Raw genomic sequence first — 24,414 nt, 5'->3', positions numbered from 1 at the left:
CGAAAGCTTTCTCAAAGGCATAAGCACGAAGACCAGGCAGGGAATCCTGGGAGACACCGGCTTTTATCAATTTCCTGAAAAGGGCCAGTACCAATCAGCGGTTTGCTGGCTCTTTAAATGTTCTGAAGCCGGCGCCCGCGTGCCCTAGGTGACGGGAACGCGCACGTATGGCTGCCGGATGGGGGTCAGGAACACGGAGAGGTAATATGGCGCGCAAAGAGGATCATGGGTGAGCCCGTGACCAACGTCTCGGGTCGCGGGCTCACCTGTGACAAGGTTCTTACGGACCTGTGGTTTAGTCACTCTGTAGCCACTATAATAATAATAATTAAAAAAAAAAACGAATCTGACTTATGATGCTCCTGACACCTGTGCAATGCTTCAACGAAGCTGGCAAAGTAAACCAAGGCTTTATTGCATATGTGTACCATGCCAGCTTCACTGTACCAAACTTATGGCTCATGCACAGTTAACATGGGCTTCACTACACCACACTAGCTTATTATAGTATATTACATATATTTTATTTATTGTTTGTATTGTATTTTTATTTTTTTATTGTGGGCATGGTGAGAAATACAGAACATTTTGTAAAAACTGTAGTCCTGCAGTTTAGTCCTATTTAAACGAACAGTATATTCCTATGTGTTGGTGGAGGCCCAGTCACTACAGATTAAAAGGAACTGTGCCCGGTTGTGAACAAGGTTTAGAGTTTGCCCATGTGCAAATACCCTTTAAGCTGCTCTTGCAGAGAGTGAGGGAGACAATCATCTATCAGAAAGGTTATCAATGTTCCTAAACCACCCTTCAAATACCTAACTTTTTTTTTTTTTTTTTTACCAAAATGAGCCCAATGATCAATTAACTACCTGATGGTGTAACATCAAGTTACTCTCTGTAGAAAAAGGATACGATCATTACCCTTGAAAAGAGGTCGCCCAGTGTACATCTCTGCCATGATACAGCCAACAGACCAGATGTCCACTGAAACAAAATCAAATATTTAGCTTCACAGTCCAGATCCATGTGAGTAGAATAAATATTGTTGGTCAGTAAACAGAAAAATTAAAAACACCTTACAGATTAAACTGTCATTACAATTACACAAGATATAAAAATGATAGGATAGACCAGTGATGGCGAACCTTTTAGTAGCCGTGTGCCCTATAAACCACCCCAAATCCCCCTTATTTATCGCGAGGTGCCCACCAAAAAGCTCCAACAACTTTCAATCATATTGGCCTCCTGAGGACATCAACACAGTGGAAAGAAGGAGGGAAAATTTCCATCAATGTAGCTTCTATCCAGAGTTGCACAGTACCTTGAGAATTGTGGGGCCGGCAGGAGGACCCCTAAAGATAATTTGGCCCTGACCACACATTCTCCCTCTTCCTACAGTCCCAAGCAGCCAAGTAAGTATTAAAATATGACTGAAAGCAGCATCTTTTAAGTTGCTTGGAACTGCAGGAAGATTCTTTGAGTCTTGTCTGATATGCTGGGGCGATGGCCCGGGTGCCCACAGAAAGGGCTCTGACACCCGTGCCATAGGTTCGCCACCACTGGGATAGACCATCAATATCAGATGGGTGGAGGGTCAACAGGGAGATGAAAGCCAGAAAAACAGCTACCTTCTATGGGACCTTTGGGCAGGTACTATTCTTGAACATGTTTGTGGGTCCATTGTTTGAGGCCCATGAATGCATATATTAGTGTGCAATTAATGTAACGTGCAGGCCCCATAAACTTGCAACCATTCTGTAGAAATGCCATACATGTCTCTCCTGGAAAAGCCTCTTTAACAGATGTCATTTTCAAATTTGTCAACTTTATTCAGAATAAGGTTAAGATTGATTGGTGTTTTCAGATATTAAACGTTCACGGCTATATAAAATTAATTTTTTTTATAGGTAAACTTGAAACAAATGCTGGAAAGCTATAAAATATATTTCATACAATAGAGGGCTGGTAGTTTAGCAGTGTAAAATCGGATCAAAGAGTTTCCTTTAATCGATCCTATAAGCTTTAGAGCCATAAGAATGAACTAATGAGACAATATTATACTACCATGGACACTATTACAGAGAGCTCACCGCTTTCCAGAGGTTGAAATGAACTGAATGGGATCAACTTATATCAAAGGTGTCTGCTTTCAAAAGTCCTGTTGAGAAACTTGGAGAACACGCCTAATGGTTTGTAGCCATAAACTTTACATCTGCAACAGTAATTTAATCAGCCCAGCAGTATTTACAATTGTATGGTATGCCTGCCGATTATAACCTGCGCCACAAGGGGTTCTGGTTTCGTAGGTTTTATTTCAGTGCACAATATAAAGCACTATTTGCTGCATTTCAATGTAATAAAACCTCTTCTTGTGGGAGTGAAATTAGAAGTGTTTATATGCTTGTTCTTCAGCGACAGCGCCATTGTGTTTGTCTGTATAATAGAGATAATAATGTACCTGCTGCCCGAGTTGTGCTGAGTGCACAGAACAAGGTTACTGCAGCAATAGACATATTGTGCAATTCACTGCAGGGACCAAGAAACTCTTCTCTGATGCATATTTATGTAGCAACTCTTATTACGTACAAGAATGTTGCTTTCAAGAGCTAGGACACCTGTTGTTTATACTGTCAAGGTTATATAATAGGCCACGTAATACTTCATCTTTTTCCAAACACCACATATCTTCAAGTCCCATATTTTATGTAGCTTTGTTGACTTGCATAATATATCCACCTTATTAAGATCCAGTAACAATAACTCCTGTTTATAAGCTGTCACTATACTGTTGTATTGTCTCTATTCATTACACATGCCAGGATTTATGTTAATTATTCTACACAGCAACTATTATTTCCCAGTACAAACTGGAGCTCCAAAACACACAACTTCGCTGATATTAAATGTGAAATAGACTCAGAAACAGTCAGTTGTGTCAGAGGGTTCACTGAAATACACGGTTTCAAAAGAAAAAGTCAAAAGTAGCAGAACAAATAGGTTTTCATGGTACAAAAGATAATTAACCACAATAGACTAATTAACTAGTGATGTAAAAAGGGGTCTATCTATGTCAGTACATTGCAAATGCTTCCTCTATTTTTCAGAAAAGGATACTGGCCCCTCTTTTACTACCGTATATACTCGTGTATAAGCCTAGTTTTTCAGCACAAAAAATTTGCTGAAAAACCTCATCTCGGCTTATACACGAGTAAATAATAATAATAAAAAAATAAATACTCACCCTCTGGCTCCCGGTCCTCTGCGGCGGCTTCTCTCTTCTATCTTCACGTGCTGGCAATCGCGTCTATGCGATTTGCCGGCGGGCGCACAATATGATGTAGCGGTGTCGCCGCTGATGACGTCATCAGCGGCGACACCGCCGCATCGCACTGTGCGGCCGCCGGCAAGTCGCATAGACGCGATTGCAGACACATGAAGATAGAAGAGAGAAGCCGCCGCAGAGGATCGGGAGCTGCCGCCGAGGACCAGGAGCCGCCGCCGAGGACCGGGAGCCGCCACTAAGCATCAAAGGTGAGTATCGTCGGAGGGTGAGTATTAAGTTTATTTTTTTATTATTCGCTAGGCATACTGAGGGCAGGCTGTATAATACATGGGGGCAGGCTGTATAATACATGGGGGCAGGCTGATTGTATACTACTTGGGACAGGCTGTATAATACAGGGGCTGGCTGGTTGTATACTATAGGGGGCTGGCTGGCTGTATACTACACCCTCGGCTTATACTCGAGTCAATAGGTTTTCCCATTTTTTTGTGGTAAAATTAGGGGTCTCGGCTTATACTCGGGTCGGCTTATTCTCGAGTATATACGGTAATTCAAGCTACACAAAATCTAAAATATAGAGAATGTGCACAAGTTCTAATAAACCAAGTAATAATCTAAGTAACCATCAAGTTGTACAAAGACAATTTCCTCCCGTTATGTCCCTTCTCTGTGCTGAGCCCTTATACTTCATAATATCATACTGGATAATATGAGAGTTTCAGTTCTCCCCTTTTATACCTCCTCTCTAAAACATACTCTTAAATACCATAAGAAGAAGAAAAATTGACTCCTATATACTTTAACACAGGGGGTACAACATATATACCTTCGTACCAGGGGCACAACTTCATACTGGGGACATACATCTCTCCCAGCAGTACTAAATGTTACTGCTGGTATCTGTTTGTATACAAAGGTTGGCGATGATGCACGTCTAGGCCTCTTTCACATGAGCCTCTTTGTTTTTGTATTGATACAGATTACAGACTACACATGAAAAAAAACTGTAATCAACATATAAAAACGCAAGCATCTTTTTTTCCCCCAATGACAGTGAATCTTACACTACTTTCGATGTGTGCCTGTGAATGTATACAGAAGAGATAAGTGTCAGAAATATCTCAGGGACCCCAAGCGAAGGAAAAAATGGAAACCATCTGTACTATACAGTGTGTACGCGAGAGGTGATCATGATTGATGTCTGCACATAGAATGAATCCATACACAAACACACACCACAGGGAGAGATTTATCAGAAGTGTCTGACAGCAGAGCTGATCGAGTTGCCCATGGCAACCAATCAGAGCTCTGCTTTCATTTTCTCAGTTGTTAATAAAATGAAAGCTGAACTCTGATCAGTTGGAACAACTAGAACAGTTCTGCTCTCAGGCACTTCTGATAAATCTCCCCTACACCCCTTCAAGTTTTTCATAATTGGTTTGGCAGTAAATAATTCCATTTTCAATATTTTGAACTACTAATATAGACAAGAAGAAATAGTTCTTCGTGCAGATCAGATAAAACTCCATACCTGTCTGTGTATAGTGCATCCAATTGAGAATCACCTCCGGAGCCCTGTACCATCTGGTCACCACATAACCTGTCATTTCACTGTCTGTATGCCTTGCTAGTCCAAAATCCAGGATCTGTGAACATATGTGAATGATAATTTTTTGGGATATCATCCAAATCCCCATTGTGGCAAGGAAAACAAACTGTGCAATTTCAAGAGAGAGGCTAGATAATGGGCATGATTTTACATGGTGTAGAAAATAGAACTTGTTCAAAGAAGACTGTCAACTATTACATTTAACCCCTTAAAAACCTCAGTTTTGGGTTTTTCCGTTTTTCACTCCCTACCTTCTGAAAGCCAAAACTTTTATATTTTTCCATGTACAGAGCTGGCTGGGGGATTGTTATCTGTGTGACAAATTGTACTTTCTAGCATTAAATATTCCATTTATTGACAAAATTGACAAAAAACGCGAAGAGCTAATGTTTATATGATATTGATATTTTTTTTTGCTGCACAGACCTATTTAAATGTATTCAAATATTTGTGTGCGGTGAAATTGTGAAGAATGTGGGCATTAAGCCATCTAGACGTTTATTTTCCCCTTAAGAGGTCTCTACTCTCTCGGTTACTTCAATGCTAGGGGGTCTGATTAAAAATACTGCAATACTATTGTATTTGGTAATAATTTACTGGACTGAAGACAAACAGTGACGGAGACTTTTTGCGGTTTGGAGGGCTTTATTTTACCTATGTGCCACTTTTATAAAAACAACTGCGTGGATTCCCATTCCAGATTAAGGTACAGTTTTGAACCTGTTCTAGAACCCATAAAATATATGTTGAACAAAATATCTTAATTCAGTTTGCAGGGTATCTTGTAAAGCGTCATTGCTTTTAAAGGGAACCTGTCGCCAGGGACCTCATTTTCACTAGAGACAGGTAGCAGAAGCCCATCACACTTGTATTGCAAATATGCCTTTTTGCCTGTGAAGACCCGAAAAGATAACGGACCGGCGCTCAATGACTCACTTAATAAGTCCCAAAAGTATGTCTGAACAGTACACATTTATTCAAGTTACAAATCGCGACGCGTTTCAGCTCTGGACCGGAGCTTTCATCCGGCATGTCAAATATGCCTTTTTGCCTTCTCTAAGCATTTGCATTACAATATAATTCTGTGTTTTAGCTTCCTGACAATATTCTCTGTTAAGTTCCAGGGGTTGGCTTTGGTAAGGCTACATTTCGAAAAACAACACCTCACTTGTCTGTGCTTCTCACTCCTCAGCTCTCAGCCCCCATCTTTGTGCTCATTCTCAGGAACAGAGCGCACAGCATGGTGAGCTGACATCATTGGGGGAGGGAGCAACTGTACAGGAGCACAAAAGTGGGGGCTAAGAGCGGAGGAGTGAGCAGCACAGTGAAGTCACGTGTTGTTTAATGAAATGCAGCCAAACCAAATCCAACCCCTGGGATTAAACAGAGGATTTTGTCAGGAAGCTAGGTAAGTTAAAACACACAATTATATTGTAATGCAAATGGTTGGAGAAGGCAGAAAGGCACATTTGCAATGCAGGTGTGATTTGGCTTCTGCAACCCGTCTTTAGTGAAAATGAGGTCCCTGGTGACAAGTCCCCTTTAAAATAATTTTTCAGGTGTCCAAAACTATTTAGGGGCAGGATCTGTATTATTATGTTAAGGATTTTATGTAAAAGTCTGTACAAACCATGCCAAGACTCTGAGCCCTCTACCTCTGCTCACAGACAGTGACTGACTGACAGCAGGACTCTCATTGCCTCATCACAACAATCCACTGGCCGTGCAGGAACTACCTCTATCCATTTCTATGCGAATGACAAGCACCATTTTCTGCATTCCGCATTCCATTTTCTATGGAATCTGCACAACCATAGCTGCATGCAGATGTGATGCAAGGGACCTCGACCATTGTGGTTGGTAGGGGTCTCAGTAGTCAGATGCTCAGGGATTGGATCACTCACTATTACACCTCTTCTATGGACAGATTGTAAACCCATTAGATGCTTTACACCCTTTTATTGCTTTTCTGTTACAGATTGCCAGTCTTTTGCCCAAAAAATGCAGCAGATCTGTAACAAAAAAGCAACACAGCTTTATACATGGAAAAAAACAAAAACTGCTGTATATTTCAAATTCCATTGTATAAATGGCAATTAAAAGGTAATACACTGATTTACTTCATATAAGTAATACAAGTATACTTAAAAATACAAAGGCCATTTAACATACCTTCAACTCACAGTCCTCATTCACAGCTAAATTGCCAGGCTTTAAATCCTGCAAATGACAACATTGTAAAATAGAAGACAATGTGCTGTAATACTTAACAGTGTGATTACAATTTCTGAAAATGAAAAGTGGTTAAGAAAAAAAATAATCTGTCACCATGAAACCTGCACCATGAGGGTGCAGTCACACGTTGCAGTTAAAACTGCATCGCAATTAGTAATGAGTTGGTTTTAGGTGCAGTTTTGTCAATTTCACAGGTAAAAGACATTAGCTGAATGGGTGAATTTGATTTTTAAGGAGAAAGCTGTTCCACAAATGTCAATCACCTGTTGATTTGATGTCTTTCACTTGTTAAAATAAGTAATACCACCTAAAACCAAGCCAAAACTAATTGGGATGCAGTTTTAACTGCAACGTGTGACCGCACCCTCACAGTAATCTCTGATTATGTATTCACCTTTTGCATTGATTACTGCTTTGCACACTCTTGGCATTCTCTTGATGAGCTTCAAGAGGAAGTCACCCGGAAAGGTTTTTACATCACAGGTGTGCCCTGTCAGGATTAAGAAGTGGGATTACTTGCCTTATAAATGGGGTTAGGACCATCAGTTGTTTTGTGCAGAGGTCAGGTGGATACACAGCTGATAGACTGAATACTTTGTAAGAATTTGCATTATGGCTAGAAAAAAAGCAGCCAAGTAAGGAAAAACAAATAGCCATCATTATTTTAAGAAATTAAAACTATAGTGATTTTACCAAATTATTATATGTGATTCCCCCTTTGAAAACAAACAGAACGATGCTTACTTTGTGCTGCACGTCCTTTTTTCCCCAAAGTTATGGCATTTTCTGTTCTGAAAGTGTTGACAAAAATCTTTCTCACCAGAGGTGAAGTGGGCAAATACTAATATGTGTCAATCTCTGCCCTCAGGCTCAGGCCAGTTAGCTTGCCCACACATCCCATGATGCCTTGTGTCCTAACTCAAAGTAATTTAGCATTAAATCCATTTAATTTCCCACAAGTAAATCCAGTGAACACTGAACAGTGTACATACAGGATGTATATGGTGACAGCCTGGCAGCTTCCATCACATGGAGGAGCAGAGAACATGAAATAAGTGGTAGAAATCATTAGTACCTGTTACATGAAGTCTATAGCCTGTGCTGTGTGAGCACTAAGGGTTAATAGCTTATCTGGACAGAGCTGATACTGCTGATGACAAGGTGGGGGAAGTGAGCAGCCAGAAGAGCAGAGACAGACAGAGAAACCTCTGCAGAATCACAGCCTGGGATGGAGGGACTGATAGGGCATAGGGGAGACTTGTACCGCACTATTCTGTGCAGGAGACATCTGCATTCACTGTTCTGCACACTTCCAGCTCTGTTACATTAACTGTTACAGGACATCCTCCCCTGTAAGCAGGGAGCAGCAGCTCCTCCCCTACAAGGAAACCAACTGAGAAATAATGTGTAAACAACATACTGATTCATAATGCTTATCACTACATGGAGAGGAGGCAGCCATTATAGCAATGAGGTAATGTGAGGGTTATAGCAAAGAAACTACTGAATATAGGTAACAAAGATAATAGGCAAAGTTGTTTTACATCCCATAAGTTATTGATTTGTGAAAAATAAACCTTTACAGTTACTCTTTAAGGTCAGTCAGTCCGAAAAATTGGGAAAACTTTGAAAGCATCCCCAAGTGCAGTTGCAAAAACCATCAAGGGCTGAGGACCCTCCCAGGGAAGGTTAACAGCAGTTCAAATTACAGACTAGGTCAATGCCACAAAGAGTTCTAGCAGAAGACACATCTCTACAACATCTGTTAAGAGGAGACTGTGTGCAGCAGGTCTTCATGGCAAAATACCTGCAAGGAAACCACTGCTTAGGAAAGACAACAAGCAGAGACCAGTTAGGGCTAAAGAACATGAGGAATGGACATTAGACCAGTGGAAATCTGTGCTTTTGTCTGATGAGTCCAAAAGATTTTTTGTTCCAACCACCGTGTCTTTGTGCGACGCAGAAAAGGTGAACAAATGGACTCTATATGCATGGTTCCCACCGTGAAGCATGGAGGAGGAGGTGTGATGGTGTGGGGGTGCTTTTCTGGTGACATTGTTGGGGATTTATTCAATATTGAAGGTATACTGAACATTTCACAACATCTTGCAGCGGCATGCTATTCCATCTGGTTTGCGTTTAGTTGGACCATCATTTATTTTTCAACAGGACAATGACCCCAAATACACCTCCAGACTGTGTAAGGACTATTTGACCAAGAAGGAGAGTGATGGGGTGCTACGCTAGATGACATGGCCTCCAAAGTCACCAGGCCTGAACCCAATCGTGATGGCTTGTGGTAAAGTGGACCGCAGAGTGAAGGCAAAAGGGCCAACAACTGCTAAGCATCTCTGGTGACTACCTATTGAAGCTCAGAAGAGAATGCCAAGAGTGTGCAAAGCAGTAATTAAAGCAAAAAGTGGGTACTTTGTAGAACCTAGAATATAAGACATATTTTCCATTGTTTGACAATTTTTTGTTAAGTATATAATTCCACAGTTAATTCATAGTTTTGATTCCTTCAGTGTGAACCTACAATTTTTATAGTCATGAAAATATAGAAAACTGAATGAGAAAGTGTGTCCAAACTTTTGGTCTGAACTGTATGCATTCAAGAATGCTGAAAAATCTACTTGTAAATTTAAAGTGCTACCATAACCTAGGATTTTAACAGGGAATTAAAGGGACGCGGTCACCAGATCTTACCCCATTACACTACTTAGTATGGTATGTAATATTATGTCTAGAATTCCCTATTCTATGTGAAAACACCCTTTTACCTATTAAAAAATTCAGAGAAGAGTCGGAAGAGTCATATTTTGCCTTCGAGGATTTGATTTTAGAGATTGCAGGGGCAATGTCAATTCAGATGTTCTTGTCTTTGGTTCTATAGTACCTACTAATACTAGAGTTCCTTTAATCCAAAAAAGCACAGAGTGCTGGAACGGGAATACAAATAGAACAAATGCATGGGGCAGCTTTTTGAAATAAACCTAATGAGTTTACATACTTACCCTGTGTATTATACCGGCTGAATGGATGTACTGCAAATAAAAAATATGAAACAAATTTATCCACTGTCTAATTAGACATTGAGTTACAATTTAGCCAAGTTCACATATGTGCTATGAGGTTTCTATTATGAATATTGGCTATTTATAATGGGAAAATTTAAAAAACATTTTATAAAACTGAAGAATGACATGTATATGTAACCCTATTGGGAATGACTGGTTGACAGAAGACCCGTTTTAGTCCTGAGTGAAATCATTTCATTGTCCAAACTTCATAAAACATGACATACTATACATATTTGGCATCACTAATCGTACAGACAAATAGTCAATGTTATTTATACCACAAGATTCATAAAACACCCAGTAAATTTTGCCATGTGAACAAGCCCTAAAAAAGAACCTAATTCAAGACAGTAACTAGCTATACATCATTGATGGTTATCTGTGAAGGGTGAGGTACCGATCATATTGAGGTCATATTGTGAACTTTTATAATTAAATTAAGAGCTTATTCATAGAAACAAATGGGTCAGTATAAAAATCAGCAAAAAAAAAAAAAACCATTGCATATTGATGTCAAAATTACCCATCTAAATCAGCTCTAATATGAAGGTCTCTTTTCCCTTAAATAAATTTGCTGATTTGTTTTGAGCCAGAGAGAAAATAACATGTAGAAGTTACAAATGCCTCTTAGCCACAAACCTTGTTGAAAATCATACAACCTTGCTCAGTTATAATCGTGCGAGTTTCATCAAACTGTGTTCAGAGTTTTTCATAGTTCATTTAGAGTTCAGTCTGAGTGCTATGCAACAATTTTTTTTGTAGCACAAAATCATCTTTCACCTGTGTCAGATTCTCTCTGCTCTCATCTACTTCCTGGAAACCTGAAAAAAACTGACCACACTAGGATGCATCTTAGTGCTGTCAGTTTTTCTTCAAGCACTCACAGACTCCAATGGGTGTTTATTTTCCCCAAGACTCACATTTAAGGAGATTTGGCTGCATTAAAAAAAATGTTGTGTGTAAATATGTTTGGTCAGAGTTTAGTGCGAGTCCAATTCAATGACAGAACACATTGGACTGGTCAAAAGGGGGATAGTGAAGATAGTACTGATGATATACAAATAACAAGGATTAATAAAATATATGCAATAAAATATATGGTAGTAAACTGCCTCTCAACAAGTGCAGCAAGTCTGAACAAGACTTCAAGAAATTCAGGAAAATAATCTCAAACAAGTCACAACAGAATTACGGAATGTAATTTGATCATCAAAAAAGAAAACATGCAAAATACAGTATTAAATTAAAGAATGATTTTCTACTACAGTAGTGAAATTCCCCTGCAAGACTCACATAGATAACAAATATAGGTTAGGGATAAGGTTACAGGACAGCACACTGCAGCAGGTACACAAGGATAATTGCAGCCCATACAGCAAGATAGAGTATAATCGACATTAGCCAGATGTAATATTTGGTTGCAGAAGTTGTGTGTGCGATATGTGAATGCACCTTTCCACTTCTACCCATATAGTCTTGGGTGCAAGACCTGTCACCCAATTTATCGGCACTAGGAGCTGCTTACTATAGTAAGCAGCTCCTAGTGCTTGATCAAAAGCCGCAGTGTTAGAGTGATAGCGTTACCGGAAACCTCCGGTAACGCTATCAAACACTGCGGCGGGGTACAAGGTAATTGTCGGACAGCTCGCAAAGCTGTCCGACGTATTCATGAGGGGCGGGGTTGGGGCGTGGCTAGGGGCGGTGACTTCCGCCTAGCGCGCGGCAGTCACTGCCGGCCTATGGAGCGAGCTGTCCGATGATTACATTGTACCCCGCCGCAGTGTTTGATAGCGTTACCGGAGGTTTCCGGTAACGCTATCACTCTAACACTGCGGCGTTTGATCAAGCACTAGGAGCTGCTTACTTTAGTAAGCAGCTCCTAGTGCCGAAATTATGGATGACAGATCCTCTTTAAGGACCCAATTTGTTGCTTCAACAGGCACAGTTCCACTATATGCACTGAAGATCAAAATTAGATTACAATGTATGATCACTTGATTTTTTTTTCAGTAATAATAATCTCCATTGATCATGTAATCTTCAACTTCAATTATAATGCAGTCTCCATTGAGATGATTTTTTTGTAAAGTGTGCACCATGCCACTAGAACAGTGTTTCCCATGATGATCATAATAAGAGAACAGCAAAGAAAGTAGTACAGAGAAAGATTATTTTCTGAAGGTTATACAGTCACCAATCGGTAGGAAGTGCACAGGCCTTTGATTTCAATTACTTCAGCACATCTGCCGCCACAGGACATAACTATTCTCTCACACTGCTCTGATGTGATTTTGGGCCACTTTTCCACAGGGGGGTGTGTGTGGGGGTGTGTGTGGGGGTGTGTGTGTGTGGGGGTGTGTGTGTGTGGGGGTGTGTGTGGGGGTGTGTGTGTGTGTGGGTGTGTGTGTGTGGGGGTGTGTGTGTGTGGGGGTGTGTGTGTGTGGGGGTGTGTGTGTGTGGGGGTGTGTGTGTGTGTGTGTGGGGGTGTGTGTGGGGGTGTGTGTGGGGGTGTGTGTGGGGGTGTGTGTGTGTGTGTGTGTGTGCGTGTGCGTGTGCGTGTGCGTGTGCGTGTGCGTGTGCGTGTGCGTGTGCGTGTGCGCGTGCGCGTGCGCGTGCGCGTGCGCGTGTGTGTGTGTGTTTTAAATATATTATATACATACAACATTAAACTCTTAAATGGGAACCTCCCAATTTTATTGCAGATTTGTGTTCCCCAGGAAAAAATTACCTCAATTTGATTTGACCTAGTTGGCAGCTTTTCAATTTTGGTGACAGACGGTGATGTAATATCAAAAAAAAAAATCAAAAGGTGTGCAAACACATTGAAAAAGTTGATAATTTGATAAATATGCATCAGATCCAAAATATGAAAACGGACATATTCACCATTTTTCTAAAATCTATACAATGTTACCAAATTCAAGCACTTAATGTAGAAAATTTGATATTTGAAAACTTTGTAGGGAACAAAAAAAAAAAAAAAAAATCTTCAGATGGGAGGAGACTTAAAGGGGTCAGCCCAAGAAAGAAAATTCGCAAATTTTAATTCCCTAATGACGTTACACAATAAAGATAATTTTCAACCCCTTACTTTACAGTATGCTCAGTGTGTTACCCGGTACCGAGCTCCCGGAATACATTTCGCAGCCCCAGGACACTTGCAGGCCCAGGGCTGCCATTGGAGCTACAGGCCTCCTAGGTATGTGCCACGGGGGGTGGGGTTTCTGATATAGTGTAGAAGCCCCTTGCGTGTAAGGGGTTAAAGCCCTTGATTGGTGGAAACGGCTGACAGCCGGCTCCGTTCAGCGTGACAAAATAGTACTGCATGATGCGGGAACTCAAGGGTTAAGAAACTAGTCTTCGTGGGAATAACCCTTTTACATAATCAAACTCTCTTATGCGAGAATCAAGGCAGTTCAAATTAAACGGCCATCGGAAGAGAATAAAAAATTACTACGTCCAGTGCTGGGTTACGTTGAATGTAGTTTCTACATAAAAAATTTGAACCCCCCCATCTAACCCCTTGTAGTTGAAAATACAGGGTCAAATTTTGTATCATTGGATAGATTTTTAAGAAATATTTGTCACATAACAGTATTTTTTTGTTTTTCAATCATGTGTGTTTTCAAGATATCCCTATTTTTAAACCTTTTTTACCATTATGATTTTCGGTATTTACAGCACAATGTGTCAATGAATACTTGAATCATTGATTGAATCCATGCAATTTTTCCAGCAGAATCCGAATCTACAGAAAAAAAAAATGGGGCTTCCCATTTAAGATTGTTGCCACCCCTCCCCCCGGGGAAGAAGGTAGGAGGCAGAGTTTGGTGCCATTGGATAGATTTTTAAAAAATATTTGTAACGAAAAACTATAAAAATATTTCTCAATGTGTATTTTACAATATATTCCAAAGCATATTCATGTGTTACAATGACCCAATCGATGTAGAGACCAAAATACCATGAGAATCTGTGGCTCGACTTGAAAATGATGGTTAATAAAAGTTCTTCAACCAATCAGATCTGGAGAAGGTGTAAATCTAAGGCTACAGTTTTCTCCTCTTACTATTGCAGCAGCTTGGGATTCATCATACAAACATATCTGCAGCGCACTGTAGTTTGGTTTCTGAAGGTTAAGTTCACCTATCTCTGATAAGTTTTGTCTGTTATGGCTTGTATTATGACACACCACATTCTGCAAGGTTGAGTTCAGAAAGACAGCATCAGATATGTTTCCTAGGTAACAAGCTCCCAGGTAGTTTGAAACATTTTGTCCTTGGTTTCCAGATTTCTACTACTTACTAAAGGGTTGAAACTATGTATACATGAAAAGGCAGAGCAGGTAGTATGATTGGAGAGGGATGAACTACATAAGGGGCACTCAACCCAAGATTCATAAAAAAAAAAACAAAAAAAAAACAATCCCATCTCCCTTATTCCAAAATGCTATACTGGAGCATATTCATGAAAAATTCAAATTCTTGTACATTCTGTTAACATCCTAAGAATCAATTCAGCAAAACATCCTCGGACTCAAATCCTCTTCAATTTCGATAGATTTTGGAAGTATATACAGCACTGTAGTTGTAACACTGTAACACTATAGTGGACTGTATTGTCCACTAACAAAATGCAATAAGGACTGCTGGAAGCTAAGGACACACATGACTCCATCATTGCAGAATGTCTGCGGGCATTACAACTGCTCAAATAGCTAGCCCAAAAAAATGCCCATTTCCGGTGTGGATTTCAGAGACTTTTTCCGGGTAGCAGTGTGCAGAATTTAACTTTTGCATAGTAATTGTTGAATTCTGCACTTACAATCAACAGCTATAATTGATATGCCATGGATTCTTAAGCTGCAATGTTAATCATTTTACTGCGCATTCACACACCACTTGGTATTTTTATCCTGGCCTTGCTAAAGGTTTTGTTCCATTAAATACCATTCATGGGCCTTAGGCGTTCCCATAGTGTAGCTACTATAACATCTATTATACACAAGATGGCGGTCATCTCTCATAGCTCCTTTACAGATTTAAAGAACAAAACTTGTCAGATTCTAGCTTCCACCAACATTTGCCATCACGTGAGAGTCAGAAAGCCCAATACATTTACCACAGTGAGCTGAACACGTTTGCTTTATTTATGGAGTGCTTTGCACTATACTGACAATGTAACCAAATGACCTTGTATCTAATTAAAAGCTGAAGAAATTTGTTTGGGGGATAATACCAACGGGTACCTAGATGCATAGATTACTACAATTCGGCTAGACTGGCCAACATGACATCCATATACTCAAGACAATATTATTCCGAGTGGGTTCAGATTGAGGCAGTAGCAGGTCATTGAGTTCCAATTGAAACAGTTTTATAACCAAAACCCTTTTGTAGGCCCTCTATTATGGCCCTCACAAATGTTGGCTCCCTGGGACGTTCTGTTGAAAAGATACAGTTTAGCATCGCTACATAGGCCCTTAGCCACTATATACTGTAACCCCGATTGCAACCCAGGCATGCAGATGAGAGACTTCCAGTGGTGGTTGAACAAGGGCTTTTATAGGAAGAGAGATTTTTTGGTAGGAGATTGTCTCAGAACACTTACATTTTTCCAAGAATCCCTTTGCTTTCCCTCTTCCCCCAGGAATACATAGGTACCTCCAAATTTGAAGTTTTCTCCTGTCATGGAAGGCTAAACACTATAGTAGATAAACCTACTCTATCGACTTTGTTATATAGTAAAGTGATCTGACCATAATAACACTGCGTTTTACATTAAAATTTCAACACCACCGGATATGCTTAAGTGGGAGAAGAATATGGGAATGGAATTAGAGGTACAACAATGAAGCGACTTGGCCTTTTTTTTATTAGTAAGCTTTCTATTCACACGAACACAGGATCAGGATATTCTTCTGTTTTCGCTCTTGTGGTTTAACGGAAACTAACATGGTTACACTGCTAGCGTTATCCAAAACCTCCAATAACGCTAGCAGACACTGCTGCGCTGTACACTAGAAACGCCGGACCGCTCTCAAATCAGTCCGATGTTTCATTAGGTGGCGGGTTTAGGTACGGTAACTGCCACTTGAGGGGGCGGATCGCTCTTCTAGTGTACAGCGCAGGAGTGTCTGAGGTTTCCGATAACGCTAGCAGTGTAACACTGCTGAGACTGTTGTACCACTAGCTGCTGCTTACTTTAGTAAGCAGCTCCTAGTATCGGTTTTAAGGGTGACAGGTCCTCTTTAAAAGGAGGATAACCGTTTGGATCGGTGCAATAAGCCTAGCCCCCCGTTGTCCATTATGACCAGGCAAAAATACATACACTTTTTACCTCATTAATTCATTATAACCCTCAAGTTGTGTATGGAATATCCTTGTAAGTATTCTCTCTTAAATGCAAACTCAACCATTTATCTATATTAAAAAAATCTCTTTTAAAGTCAAGTGAAAATGAGCAGAAAACTGTAATTTTTCCAGAATTAGTCAGACTCAGATGCTAGAGAAGAAGCATCACTTTAGATGACTATCATTATTCTAGCTAGAAAGAAGATAGAAAGAAGATAATCTTCTCAATCAGGCTTGTGATTCTGTGAACTACATAAGAAGACATAGGAGAAGCGAAATTCATCATTTGGAATGTAAGCTGCAGATAAAGATCCAATTCCCACCTTTTCTTTTAGTCCCTATATCTCTGGTTCTGTAGCTCACAAAATTACAAGCCTGATGTGGTTTGAAAGGTAAAATTCTATGTAAAAAGATACTGGAATCATGGTTCTAGCTGCTGCAGAGCCCAAGATATAGGCATACACAGTGGCACTCCCCCACCTTCCATGGGCACGACTCTCTGGGCAAAAGAAGGTTTGCTGATAATTTACACTTGACTTGATGAGAATGGGCGAGAAATCACATAAAAGAGGGAATTCTATAAAAGCCATTTCAAACCCTACTAGAGGGTGCTTGTGGTTTAGTGGTGTGTAAGTAGTTGACAGTGGTAAGACATTTATGTGTTTACAGGAATAACAATAATAGTTCTTTATTTATATAGCGCCTACAGATTACGCAGCACTGCACAAAGCATGACAAATTGGTGCCTGTCCCCATGGGGCTCACAATCTAAACAACCTACCAGTTTGTTTTTGGAGTGTGGGAGGAAGCCGGAGGACCCGAAGGAAACCCACAGAAACACAGAGAGAACATAGAAACTCTTTGTAGATATTGACCTCACTACCCACTCAGCCTCCGTGCTGCCCATATGTGTGATCCGCACGTGCCTACTTGTTCATTACTATCAGAAATTTGACTATGATTTAGTCCGTACTAAATCATAAATCGTGGCAATTAAGTGGCACTACCTTGAGAACGTAGTTTTCAGTCACACTTATCCTTCAACTGAAGATCAAATGGTTTATTTTAAAGATTCTAAAAAAGGCTTTCTGCATTCCATTAAAGAGAACCTGTCAGCTCGGAAAACCCACAGACCAAATGTGGCACCCATAATCCCCAGCCCCTTTCTCCGCAGCCGTTTTTTAAAATTAATTTATGTGCAGTAAATTGATTTAACACGATCCGACCTCTTACCAAATAAGAGCGCCAGCGGTCACATTGTAGGAGAAGCCGGCAGCGCTGCCGGCTCTCCGTGCCGTTTTAAAGAACCCTGGCTCGTCCACAGCCGCTGAAAGTGCGGCGCGACAGGCCGGCAATGTGAGTGAGCCAGGTTGCGGCCAAAGCCGCTGTTAGTGCGGTGCAGCCGCACCGCGGAGAGCCGGCAACGATGCGATGCTGCCAGCTTCTCCTACAATGTGACCGCTGGCAGGAGCGTGCTGGGGGTGTGTTCGCACGCCCCCTAATGAATAACGCCGACTGCCAGCGCATCAGATACACGATCCGACCTCTTATTTGGTAAGAGGTCGGATCGTGTTAAATTAATTTACTGCACATAAATTAATTAAAAAAAACGGCTAGGGAGAAAGGGGCTGGGGCGAGGATTATTTGGTCTGTGGGTTTTCCGTGCTGACAGGTCCTCTTTAATATAGTTGACAAGGGCAGCATTTTAATTGTTTTTTAATTGTAATTGTACTTATTGTAAAGTTTTGCGGTCATTTAATGAGTAATGTAGCTGTCTATGTATTCAGCAGACCTTACATTTTACCCATTTCATTTGCATCTTATCCATCTTATCTTAAAAGGGATATTCCCATCTGGGCATTCACATTTACTGCAATTCATCTGCCATATATAACCATTTCTTCAATTGCATGTTATAAAAAAATATGTACCTTGTTGTACCTTAGAAACAAGATAGCTGACCCTGGATACAACCACCTCAGAACTCTATTGAGGCCTGTCTGACCACCTGGATTTAGTGTTCACTACCACAGGACGGCCATTTCATAATCAAAAACTATTTGGTTCTTCGTACAATCACTCAAGCAGCGGTGGCCGTATCCATGGACAAAAATCTTGTTTCTAAGGGACATGGCTACATTTATAGGAAATGATCTTCACACAATTTTTTTTAACCCCTCAACGACCTGGCCCTTTTTTGTTTTTTCATTTCCATTTTTTTAACTCTCCACCATAAAAAATCTATAACTTTTTATTTTTACACGAAAAGAGCTCTATGAGCTCTGCGTAACAAATTGCACTTCATGGTGTTGGTATTTAACCCCTTAAGGACCAGGCCCTTTTTCGTTTTTGCGTTTTTATTTTTCACTCCCCACCTTCAAAAATCTATAACTTTTTTATTTTTCCGTGTACAGAGCTATGTGATGGCTTATTTTCTGCGTAACAAATTGCACTTCGTAGTGATGGTATTAAATATTCCATGCCGTGTACTGGGAAGCGGGAAAAAAATTCTAAATGCAGTGAAAATGATGAAAAAACACATTTGCGCCATTTCTTGTGGGCTTGGTTTTTACAGCTTACACTGTGCGCCCCAAATGACAGGTCTATTTCATTCATTAGGTCAATACGATCACGGGGATACCAAATTTGTATAGGTTTTATAATGTTTTCATACATTTACAAAAATTAAAACCTCCTGTACAGAGAAAAAATTCTTCATTTTGCCGTGTTCTTGCGCTAATAACTTTTTCATACTTTGGTGTATGGAGCTGTGGGTGGTGTCATTTTTTGTGACTTCTGATGACGTTTTCAATGCTTCTATTTTTAGGACTGTGCGACCTTTTGATCACTTTTTATAGAATTTTTTCTATTTTTCAAAATGGCAAAAAAATGCCATTTGCGACTTCGGGCGCTATTTTCCGCTACGGGGTTAAACGCAGTGAAAAACCGTTATTATATTTTGATAGATCGGGCATTTTCGGACGCGGCGATACCTAATGTGTTTATGATTTTTACGGTTTATTTATATTTATATCAGTTCTAGGGAAAGGGGGGTGATTTGAATTTATGTTTTTTTAATATAATTTTTTTTTTTACTTTTTTTTATTTATTTTTTTACTATTTTTCAGACTCCCTAGGGTACTTTAACCCTAGGTTGTCTGATTGATCCTACCATATACTGCCATACTACAGTATATGGGGATTTTGCATACCATCTATTACAATGTGCAGATCGCACATTGTAATAGATAGCCTCGATCATGACAGCCTCGGATCTTTGTGTGATCCCAGGCTGTCATGGCAACGGATCGCCGCTCCCCGGTGACGTCACGGGGAGTGAGGATCGGAGCCAAGATGGCGGCGCCCACGCGCCGCCGGCTCTTTAATGTCGCCGGCAGCTTTGCCGGCGGCGATGAAAGGGTTAACACCCGCGATCGGTGCAAGCACCGATCGCGGGTGTTAGCGACGGGCATTTGCTTCATTATGAAGCAAATGCCCGGTGAGTATGAAGAGGGCTCAGCCCGTGAGCCCTCTTCATACTCCCCCATGCGCAGTAAGACGTAAGGGTACGTCTTATTGCGCTATGGGGTTAATATTTCATGCCATGCACTGGGAAGTGGGAAAAATATTCCAAATGCAAGGAAAATGGGAAAAAAACACATTTGCGCTGTTTTCTTGTGGGCTTGGATTTTACGGGTTTCACTTTATTCTTTGGGTTGATGCGATCACTGTGATAGCAAATTTGTATAGGTTTTATAATGTTTTCATACATTTACAGAAATGAAAACCTCCTGTACAAAATTTGTGTTTTTTATGCCATGTTTTGGCGCTAATAACTTTTTCATAATTCGGTGTAAGGAGATGTGGGTGCTGTCCTTATTTGTGACTTTTGATGTTTTCAATGCTACTATTTTTAGGACTGTACAACCTTTTGATCACTTTTTATTGAATTTTTTATATTTGTCAAAATGACAAAAAGGGATGGGATTAGTGGTGTTACCGGTAAGTGTTTGCTGCCATATGCAGCAAAGACTTACCGGCTATAGAGAGGGCTCAGGCCGTGAGCCCTCTGCGTCAGGAAGGGGTTGAATACCATCCCATTCAAGAATTGTATCTATATGGCAGATCCATTGAAAATGCCCAGAAGAGAATACCCCTTTAACCTTAACTGGCACCTTAACCCCATGCAAATGTCCAACCAATCTTAAAGAAACCATCCGTGGAACTGTCATCTCTGTTGAACTATTGCCCAAACTCACTACTTCCGTTACTCAATACTAATATGATCTCTACACAATCATCCCTTGATATCACCGATCTGGAGCTTTCCTGTGTCTCCTCATAACTCTCCAACCTCACCTGCGGTCTCAGCCTCACTCACTCATACAGCCCTTCTCCTCTCCATTGCGTTCTCACAAGTCTCTGTCTTAGGATCTCTACTCTTCTGCATCTATACCTCTGACTTAGGACAACTCATTAATTTCAAAGGCTAAAATATACATCTCTGCTCCAGTCAAAACTAGAGGAGCGGACCCCACAACGAGAGATTAGCTGTTTGAAAAAGAATGACTTGACTAGAATGGAGTGGGGGAAGAAAATTTGGGAGAGAAGTCTCGACAAATCAGCTGAAAAAAGGAGACATCCCGAAGACAGATCTTCCCTCACTTTCCAACATATCCTTAAACATATTATATATAAATATGCTCAAAGGGTGGAAGATGTAAAACAATGAATGGTTACTTAGTGCTCAACTCAAGTTCCCGGGTATTTCCTGACACCACAGGAATATCAAGTAGAGGCTTCACCAGCCAAACCAGTGAGCGGCTCCTCAAGTTTCCTAGGAGTCTAGAGATCTTAAGGAAGTTAAATGCAGTGCAAACCAATGGGTCATTAGCAAGAACGCCGAGTACAGAAAACTCATAGTACCCAGCATGGCTTGGTATGTTGTGATAAAACACGCTTATAGCTAGTGTACAAGCATGGTATTAACATAGTTGTATGCTGAAAAATTCTTTGGCACTTCTAAATATTTATATTTCCTCAGTTATTATAGATTTGTACATGGGGGAAAAAAGGATCCTGGGAAAATCTTTACTGGGGTCCACCAGGCACCAAATACTTTCAACAGATAGTAATAGCTCCCAAATGACCCCACAATTAAATAGTAGGTAGTAATAGTTAAATAGTAAGAGATGGGGGAACTAGCTGACATGGCCCCACCTTTGGTACCACAAGATGTTTATTTGCATAATTTTAAAACCCGAATTCTCTATAAATGAAAGACCATTGAGAAATAGTAAAAGCTTAAAATGTGTCTCACTCAATGCTCCTTTTACTTATGTGATGATTTAGACATGTCCATAATTATCAACAATATCTAATGATTGGCTGACTCCTTGGATCTAACCAATTACTAAAAATTAAGTTGTCTTAACATTACATAGCAGTAACCAGGACATTTTATAAAGGGGTTTTCCAATAAAAGAAAATTCTCAAATCTCAACCCCTAGGGATGTTAACACAATAAAGCTAATTTTTAACCCTTAAATTCACAATTTTACTTAGTTTCATTGCCGTTTTAGCTCCAATCACTCAGTGATATTCCAGGGTTCGGGCAGGGCCTCTCTAATGTCTCTCTAAGCAGACACATTATGATCCATCCACCGATCCGGGCCGCACACTGCAAAAAGATAGAGCATGCTCTACCTTTCGGCGGATGTGCGGCCATGTGCTGCTGTTTTCTATGGAGGGAGGAGGGGTCACATACCGCCGTGTGAATGAACCCTTAGTCAGAAGTTACAGTGATTTAGAGAATGTGTTATTTTGTTATCCTGAGTACATTTAAGAAACTTGTCTTCGTGGGAATACCCCTTTAAGTAATCTGTGTAAAAGTACCAACCTTTAAGCCTCTCAAGATCTGATATACTAGAAACTGAATCCGATCTTCTGACAGTTTCTCATGCTTCATTATCTTTCCCAAGTCTGTGCCCATGAAAGGCATAACCAGGTAACTGTTAACAAAAACATACACAATCAAATACACGATCAAAATAAATACTTGTAAATTTTCTCTGTTTACTATTAGTAAGTACTTCTATAATTACCTATACTTGCTAAACATCCTAATTTTGAAACCAGTTGAAGACCAATTATGGTAGAAAGAAGACAGAAGAACTTTAGCCATTTCTTAGGCTCAATTAGTTTTCTCTTAATAAAAACGTGTAAAATAATATACACAATTCATATAGCACAACAGTTTGAGAATTTTATGTATTGCTGCATATATTTGACAATAAACATCAGACGTTCACAAAAGTACTAAGGATAGAGAACAGATTGAAAAAATATTGAAGATATTCAAACTGGTCATTCATTTATTGAGAAAAATAATCACATATCCGAATGGCAAATGAATGGGAGCCTTCAGGATTAGCAATTCATATTAAAGGTAAAACGCAAGAATTAAGTTTTCAATAAATCAATGGGATGACAACCAGTCTTGAGTGGGTAACATGTTTTATATTTAGAACAGGCATCAAAATCTGATTTTCACAACACATGTCCCCAGAGGAATAGCTGTTTATCATCATGCTGGTTCAATGAATATGGTTAAAGGAAACCTACTATCAGATATCTACCTATTAAGGTAGATTTAATGAAAGTTTCCCCCCTTACATGCTAAACCCTAATCTATCTTTAGTTAATCCTATCTAAACTAAAGTACAGCTTGTGTTACTAATATGCTAATTTTTGAAAAGGCTACTGGGGCGTGGAGTAGCCTCTGTGAAGCTGGAGCAAAGGCTACTCCACGCCACAGTAGTTTCTGCCTAACTGCCACCCTGAGGGCGAGTCCTCGGCGCTACTATGCGCATGCACTCTGCATATCAGTCTATGCAGAGTGCACACACACAGAGGACGTGCTATCAGGGAGACAGCATGCCGGGAGATGAACATGTGGGCCCCCTTCCATGTCCCAGTAGCCTCTCCAGAAATTAGCATATTAGTAAGATAAGCTGTAGTTTTGTGTAGATAGTACTTTAGTATTAGCTAAAGATAAGACTGCCACCTTCATTCTAAACCCTAATCGACCATGAGATCTAGCTTAATAGGTAGATATCTGATCCTTTAAAGGGAACCTGTTATCAGGAGCAATTTTTGTGGCTCCCCCATGTTCCTGTAGAGAATTGTGTGCACATTGCCAAACTGTTTTTATAATAAAGATGGCTTACTCAGATAAAAAGAAAAGTTAGATGAAAGTTTACCTGAAAGTGGTCCCACCCGCCATGCTCCGTCATACGTCTATTTCAAATAGGAGGGAGATTGGGTGTCGTTATTCATTTGAAAGAGACGCATGAAGGAGCTTCTCACTGGCCACTCCCATGGGACCCTGGACACTGCTCTGCAGATAGAAAGTTTATCTTTCATCTAACTTTTCTTTTTATTGGAAAAACCCAGTTTATTTATACAACACTCAGGCAATGTGCACACTATTCTCTATGGGGACATGAGGGAGCCAGAAAAGGTCTTCTGATGACGGGTTCCCTTCAAATCATATTAGTATTAACCTTACACCAACAGCTGTTGATGATCATCATGCTGGATCTAGGAATATGGTTAAATCATATTAGTATTAACCTTACAACAATATATATTACTCCAATATTGTATCATCTCAAAATGACGCTTTGGGCTGCATTAAGACCATACGTACATCAAATCCAGCAGTAAGTAATAATAAAAAAATACAATTAAATTTCTACTGTTGAATGATACAAAGAGAAATTGTGCAACTACATATCTCTATGTAGTTCTAGCCAGAAGGAAACCCATACCATGGTTAATAGTGCAACCTTT

The 24,414-nt window shown here is 40.1% G+C and overlaps 1 protein-coding gene across 1 annotated transcript in view; it reads right to left on the bottom strand.

The window, feature by feature from the left end:
- MAPK12 (mitogen-activated protein kinase 12) overlaps nt 1-24,414 on the bottom strand; it is a 71,316-nt gene that overhangs the window by 32,622 nt on the left and 14,280 nt on the right. Inside the window, exons 4-8 of the mRNA XM_072147051.1 lie at nt 22,460-22,571; nt 10,142-10,171; nt 7,065-7,112; nt 4,815-4,929; nt 913-984 (exon numbers count right to left, since the gene is read on the bottom strand). Coding sequence (XP_072003152.1) covers nt 913-984; nt 4,815-4,929; nt 7,065-7,112; nt 10,142-10,171; nt 22,460-22,571 — 377 coding nt within the window. The remainder of the gene's footprint in view (nt 1-912; nt 985-4,814; nt 4,930-7,064; nt 7,113-10,141; nt 10,172-22,459; nt 22,572-24,414) is intronic.

This window comes from Engystomops pustulosus, chromosome 4 (assembly GCF_040894005.1).
Source record: "Engystomops pustulosus chromosome 4, aEngPut4.maternal, whole genome shotgun sequence".
Taxonomy (NCBI): domain Eukaryota; kingdom Metazoa; phylum Chordata; class Amphibia; order Anura; family Leptodactylidae; genus Engystomops; species Engystomops pustulosus.
The sequence above is the reverse complement of the archived record's forward strand: the minus strand, read 5'-3'. Positions and strand labels throughout refer to the sequence as shown.